The sequence below is a fragment of the Rissa tridactyla genome, chromosome 9, assembly GCF_028500815.1.
Source record: "Rissa tridactyla isolate bRisTri1 chromosome 9, bRisTri1.patW.cur.20221130, whole genome shotgun sequence".
NCBI lineage: Eukaryota > Metazoa > Chordata > Aves > Charadriiformes > Laridae > Rissa > Rissa tridactyla.
In genome coordinates this window covers 12,301,586-12,308,967 of record NC_071474.1, presented here as the reverse complement: position 1 = coordinate 12,308,967, position 7,382 = coordinate 12,301,586, and the positions used below count along the sequence as shown (strand labels likewise).

The 7,382-nt window shown below is 34.9% G+C and overlaps 1 protein-coding gene across 4 annotated transcripts in view; it reads left to right on the top strand.

Annotated features, from left to right (window-relative positions):
* Positions 1–748: 748 nt before the first annotated feature.
* The window catches only part of FGF7 (fibroblast growth factor 7), a 30,489-nt gene continuing 23,855 nt past the window's right edge, over positions 749–7,382 (top strand). For 2 of the 4 annotated variants that reach the window (XM_054214491.1, XM_054214489.1), the window contains exons 1-2: positions 749–944; positions 1,442–2,026. In XM_054214491.1, the coding sequence (XP_054070466.1) occupies positions 1,741–2,026 (286 nt within the window). In that variant the 5' untranslated portion in view covers positions 749–944; positions 1,442–1,740. The remainder of the gene's footprint in view (positions 945–1,441; positions 2,027–7,382) is intronic. The other 2 variants (XM_054214492.1, XM_054214490.1) reach the window with 2 other exon arrangements.

Below are 7,382 nucleotides of genomic sequence, written 5' to 3'. Positions count from 1 at the left end.
TTAAGCCTGCTGGTCACTCATTGGCTGGTATGCGTATAAGAGTTTTTCTTGCATTGCCGCCACAACATTTCGTTCTTGTGTTGTGAATTTCAAGAACTAATAATTACATATGCTAAGGAAGGCTGTGCCCTAGTAGTAATTTTTCCTTCATGCTGAAAAGGCTGTGTTCGAATGTCAGACTTTGAAACATCCAAATATACATTCTCATTTTCACCTAGTGGCTGATCAAATAAAAATCTCAGTGCATTTGTTCCTCTTTCCAAGTCCATGATATAAAAATATACTGCGTGATCTATAATGGCCACAGCACACCCTTCTCCACGGTACATAATGGACCCACATGTTTCACATATCCATCAGAAAGGCACTAAGCAGCCTATGAATCCACTAAACTGCAGAATAGATTTGAAAGCAAACTGAGATAAGTGTGTGTGTACAAAAGAGAGGGGGAGGATTTTTTTAAGGACAGAAAAATACTGATCTAAATCAAAGCACAGCAACACTAGCTAGCATGCGAAGCAATTCTACCCACACACCACGGAATATATGTTTTTAGAAAGTAGATTCTTGAAGATTTAAAGTATAAACTATGTACATAGCTCCCTCTGATGACCATTGGACACGGTACAATGCGAGTCTCCTTTTATTTTTGTCCGTGCACTCAACTGACAGCTGACTGGTTAAATTCTAATTGCTTCCAAGTGAGGTCAGCAAAGGTATTTATCGAAAAGGACTGAACAACAGGCTCAACACACACATGCACGCGCACGCATAAGCACATACACACCATCTCTCCAGCGTGTTGATTTATGGAAACAATTATAATTCTGGTGGAGTCTTTCTGAGCTGAGAAAGTTTGTAGCTACAGTAGAGTGTCTCATGTTGCAAAAAGCAGACAACAGCAATGGAATACTTGGGTATCCAGCTCTTGTCAACAGGAACAAGTAAGTTCTGTCCTTTACAAGAACATTCAACAGTTTGTAATAGCTTTTTTCTTCATTTGTATATGCTAGATGCTAAAAAAGCATTAAGAAAACTATTTCTATTAATAACTGAAAAGGGTAGGAATGTAAATACAGGGCTAAGACTATGAGGTCTATTTTGAAATTTGAACTAAAGAGAAGTTATCCGATAGATTTTGCTAATAGTGAATATATCGGTACAAAGTAATCAGCAGACTTTTACCATGCATGAGAAAGTAGTACAATTGAGTCAATAAGAGATTTTTTGGAAGGACTTAAAAATGAAGACAGAACTATGTTTACAATCAGTTTAAATGTCTGTTTATGTAAAGAGTTGTGAGAGAGGTATCTATTGTATATATGTTTGTGTATTTTTAAATGTCGTACATTTATGTATAGTACTTTTCAGTAGCATAATGTATCCTTGCACGTTTGTAACAATTGAGCATAAAGACTTATACATGCACCTTTTCTCACAGATCTTTTGCTTTCAGTGCGAGCAGCAAATTCAAGTAGCACAGAAGGTCACGACAACAAAGGTTTTTATAACTTGTGTCTTTAAAGGATATTCTGACTGAAGAGATATTTAAGAAGCTCTTCTATTTCGCCATTAACTATTAAGGAATAACGATCAGAATTCTAGAAGAGGGAACAATCTCATTTAAATGAATCTGTAACTCGTAAAGACAGAAGGCAGGTCGGTGACCTAAGAGCAACAGCCTACTTGAGATTTAATTTTCATTATGTTGTTCATGAACACCCAGAACACTGCACTATAATGCACAAATGGATACTGACATGGATCCTGCCAATTTTGCTCTACAGATCATACTTTTACATTATCTTTCTAATGGGCACTATATCTTTAGCTTGCAATGACATGACTCCAGAGCAAATGGCTACAAATGTGAACTGTTCCAGCCCTGAGCGACATACCAGAAGCTATGATTATATGGAAGGGGGGGATGTAAGAGTGAGAAGACTTTTCTGTCGAACTCAGTGGTATATGAGGATTGATAAGCGAGGCAAAGTAAAAGGGACAAGAGAAGCAAACAACAACTACAGTAAGTAATATTTTTACTTTTCCTATTTCTAAGTTTTTTTGAATTTACACATCATTCTTTCCTATTCCTTGATTTATAGTAATTTCAAGAGAGTTTTGTATAGTATGCTGACCATTGTATAAGACAAGTTTTCCAATTAATCCTACAGCAGGACATTTGTTATTGATTTTGAAATGCGTCATTTTAAATACTACATTGTAGATCTGCTAATGTATTAGCTACAGCTGTTAACTATTAGCAAACAGAGAGCCTATTTTAACAAGTGAATTAAGGTTGTAAGTATGAAAATGTATAACCACAGGCTCTGCTCATAAAATACTTATGAAACATTAAACCACATTTATGTAGTCCACAGACTACCTAAAAGTTTGGTGTGTTTGAGTTAACAATTAAAACATATGCAATACTAGAAAGTTCAATGGAAAGAATTATGTAAACTCTCTTGCAAAATCTTTTAGATAGTTTGCCAAGCCAGGAACAAAATCTATTATAGTTTCTGCAGTTCATTATTACAATGATCATGATGCTGAAAAATATTCTCTCCCCTTTCTTCCAAAAACATGACTCATCTAGAGAGAATGGACATATTATATTTTGCAAAGCTGAAGCAAATACAATTTTTGAACTGGAAAAAGAATTGTTCTACGAATCTCTATTTTTCACACAAATACATATATATCTTCCATTTACACTTGAAGGCATCAATTTTACAGTCACTATTTTTGCCACTTCGGCATTCATGTTATTAAAAGTGTATTGTTTATTTAGAGAAATATGACATCTACTTCAAAAGATGTTACTTTATACATCAGGAAAATACACAGGATTGCATCACATATTTCAAAACAAAATTATAAGGAAAAGGGGCCAGAGACATGCTGGTCTAGTGTTTATAGACAACTGAAAGGACAAATATATTTCCAATGATGCTATTAAATATAGTTGTAATGTCGGTTGTACATATTATTCTGCTTTTTATAACAGCAGCAACAAAAGAAATCAATAAATCAAACTTCAAGAACTGTTAGTGTGATTCAGCTTTCAACTTAAGTTGACTGCTTATTTTCTATAAGAACAGCACTTTTGCATGCTACGCGCCTGGCTTCATAATTTATTTCTTTACTTTGACTGCCTGGCAACTTGCGTGGTTAAAACTTCATTGACTAGTGTTCCTGTTTCTTTTAAAATTTGTTTCCATATGTCTCCTTTCTTCTACACTATTACGTAGTGAACAACCATATTCCTCTGAAAGACAACCCATGGCCAGCAGCCAAATAAATGATTTGGTCCACATTCAAGAAGACTCCCATTGAGTTTCAGGAGGATATTGCTACAATAGAGATCCATAGGGCTAGTTTAAAAATGAAATGTTGCTCCCATAAAAATCACTGGGAAAAACTGTTACTGACTGTTGAAATGGTTTCTTCTCCATTTTTGCAGATAAGTGAATACCCACTTATCTGCAAATTGGGTACAAACCATACCCATTTTTTTCTATTATTTACAAACACTTTAAAGTTGTAAGATTATGACAGCATATAGAGATGAATAATTATATAAATTTGCCTTTTTTAGTTCCATGCTGCTTAAGTAAAAACTTAGTTAGTAATGTAGCATTATTTCAAATTGAAGTAAAGGTTCCCAATTGTCTGCAGGATCCCATGCTGCTGCAGCACACTAATGACACCCTGAAATGTTCTGTGGTGAAACCGTTAGAGAACATCATATCATCTTGTGCTAAAGGCAATCCATTTTCTTGTAGTTTTCTGAACACTTTATGAACATTTAGTGATGGCAACTATTACAAATTACAGAAGGGCAACCTTGAGTCATTAAACCCTTACGTTTATGTTGCAATGAAAAAAAAAATGAATTCTTTTTCTGGTAAATGCAACAAGCATGAGGAGCAAACCCAATCAATACTTGAATGGTTTATCTGGCAACTGATGTGCGCTATGATGAACTGTCTCCACTAAATTTAACTAAAGTATGTGGGAACTCTCCCACCATCTTAAGTTGAAGTCTCACGCTGTAATTTATCTATTGTATACTAGGAAGTAATATCCAAATGCTTTTGTTGGAACAAGTAGAATAGGAAAATATAGACAAAGAGGACGGGAAAAATGTGTATGCTGATAAGCCAGACTTTCTGAGAAACTAAAAAAGTATTAGTATTGTGAAAAACTTTTTTGTCATACCCTCTCTTTAACAGAATATGTAAGAAGCCTTTTTGAAGATGTGTTTATGGCTCTATACTAAAATAACCATAAAGAAAATAATATGATATGAGAGGGAAAAAAAACCAAAACAACCCCCCTAAAATCCCCATCTGGACCAATACTTTCCCTAAGCAAAATTTTCAACATTAGAAGAGTAAACAGGCTATTTTTATCCAGGGTTTTTGAAAAGCATCATTTTAAAATCATACCCATTACAAAGATGTATGAATCTGGGTGTTCAAATACTCTTGTTCTGTGATTTCCAGTTCTGAAAGTTAGTAAAAGTTAAATCAGACCTATTTCTCAGGGTGGAATCCCAGAACAGTTGCAGCCAAATTAATCCATGGGTATGAAAAGTGTTGGTCCAGAAGTATCTTCTTATTTTATCCTAATTTTCCACTTACATAATAAATAAAAGGAATCTTTTTCCCTTTTGAATCACTACCATGTGCAAATAAAATGAAAACAAGAAAAAAAAAATCATATTTTTAACTATCATAACTCAGTTTCATAAAGGAAGCTGCATTGACAGTTTTGCAGACAGAGTCAATTACTTGTTTTCAGCCCATGAATTGTGAAGCATGAATAGAATGAAGAGAAATCTGAGAAATATCTGTAGAATGGTAACTTCACCATAACTTTGGCAAGTGCCAAAATCCACAGAGCTTCTCTCATCAGTTGAGACTATAAATGTAAGAATGCCAAGACAGTAAGGAATTAGTCTTTGTATTTCAAACTTCTCTAGTGAGTTACAGAATTAAATATATATACACCCCAAGACAGTAACAGCAAAAATAATGAAAGTGTTAAATTTTCCTAAGATTTTCATTCAAAAGCCACTGTATTAAATGCGTGTGGGTTGAAATTCCATGAAAAAATTAAATATTGAACTAAATACTTGATCACCAATTATAATTAGTCTGTATTTATCATTCACTTGTTTCAAAACACATTAGAAGTTAACTGCCTAGTCCAAGAAAAATGCGTGTCCTGTTTCAGCGAAAGCAAATTGTTGAATCCTGTTTACGATAGTGATGAGTTTGTTAGGTACCTGAAAGAATATTATTCTGTGCACATTTCAGAAAACAGTAGAGCCTTCCGCTGGACATAAAGGTGATAACTCAAGAGTAAACTAAGCAAATCAGAGGACAGTGATCTCCACTAAGCAGAGGAAATCACTTTTCACCTGACAGCTTTGCTTTCATTGTGAAAGCTAAAAGGCAGACTGAGAACTGACAGTCACACACTGAAAAACTAAAGCAAGAATTAAGAAGCAGCCAAGAGATGAGGTCACCCAGAAAAATCTCTCATTATTCATAAAAAAATTTCTCTTTGACAAGAGAACCTATTATACCTGGTCTAAGCCTAAACTATATACTTCTTATTAGAAAATAAATTTTGTATCTTGTTCATGTAAAATAATCTAAGTGGGCACATAAAACAGACTTTTTGAATTCATGATTGTAAAAAGTGAGAGTGACTGAACAAATCTTGGAGATAATATGGCAATTTGTTAACTCTTTATCTTGGATAGAAAATAAATCTCTCTTTAATACCACTTCCTCCTTCTTTCATTTCAGTTTGTGTTTATTAATTTTCACAGATTTTATTTTATTTTGTTCAGAAAAAGGCAGCAAAAAACAGAGTTTATTTTGACTCTATCCAAGAGGATTTACAACTACGACTGGATGATGCTTTAGGACTTTCCACGCTCTGTTGCCTTTGGAATCTCATTTTAAAGACTTCAAAGGGTCTCTTAGTTGCTAAAAAAGCCTTCCCGGAACCTGAATCCTAAGATGTCTGATCCTATCATATTCCATGTGTGCTCTAAACCCAGAAAGTGCCTATTTCCTCTTCTTTTCAGTGGACAAAGCCAACCAAAAAAAAAAGTAAAAAAAGAAAAGGTAGTCCACTGAGATCTTGGCATGAAATGGCTGAAATCTTGATTAAAATTTTTGTCTTGGAAAACAACTTCTATTTTAATAAAAATCCAACAAGTCATAGTTTTCAGCGATATTAAATGAACTTTAACTCAGTTTTGTTCAAACCTAACCCCTAACAGATGACAAAATACACTTTATATGCATCTTAGTGGTTAAATATTCAAACTTGCTTAGAAATAAAAATTATTTACAATAGCATTTTATGTGTACTTTTTAGGGTCAAACAAATATTGGACTATGTATGCTGTGCCCCGTATAAATTTTATTTCTGTTGCTTAAATACACATTACATAGAGGAGCAAGAAGATTCAGTATCTGGAAATCAGGTATTTCAAGGAAGGTATTGATGCACCAGATTCAGTTAAGGGTTATGTGTGTTCCAACCAAACAGAAAGTTTGTCTTTACAACTGTATCCTTGATTTTTCAAGAGGTTGTTGGTTCAACAAATACATTGGTGTCAGGAGAAGACAAAACTTCACTAATGTGAAAGTGCTTTTGCTTCACATTAGTATTCTGCTAATCTTTTCAATTATAACAGAAAGAGATTTAATCCACATGGCAATATATGTGTATCCTCTCAAAACTTAGCCTACAGTACCAAGGATGACTTTCTCTCTTAGAGTGACTGATCAGATCTAAACATAACTGATTTCCCTGCTCCCTCTCAAGCTCTTTGTCTAGCACTGGTGGTAGATGCCACCCTTCAAGTTTCAACCAGCAGAAGAGACTCTATGCCTATCCCTTAGCCTTTACCTGATCACAAATCCCAGCTTTTCACCATCAACTGCTGCTGAAGATGGGTTTTAGCAAAGATGCAGATAACAGAAGCAGCTGAGCTATGCCCGTGTTACAGCTTCTATTGACTTTTTCAATAAGAGTACCCTTTGGGGAAAATGAGGAGAAAGGAGGGAGTAAAGTCTTGAGCCATCGCAGCAAGATTCTTCAGATCTCATGTATCAATGCCCAGATCAGCGCTCAACTGACACAGTATGACAGGGGTGCCACAAAACATAATTAAAACTGCTCATCACTTCTCAATTTACCTCCTGAATCATCAGCTTGTCTATTCTGTGGTATTTACCAGCTGAAAAATATGTGTAAAGTCAGAACGGTAGCAGTTTATACTCACTTTCTTCTCACTCTGAGCACAAAGCGATTGCATAAGCTCTGTGAGGGGTGAACCAAACCTCTGG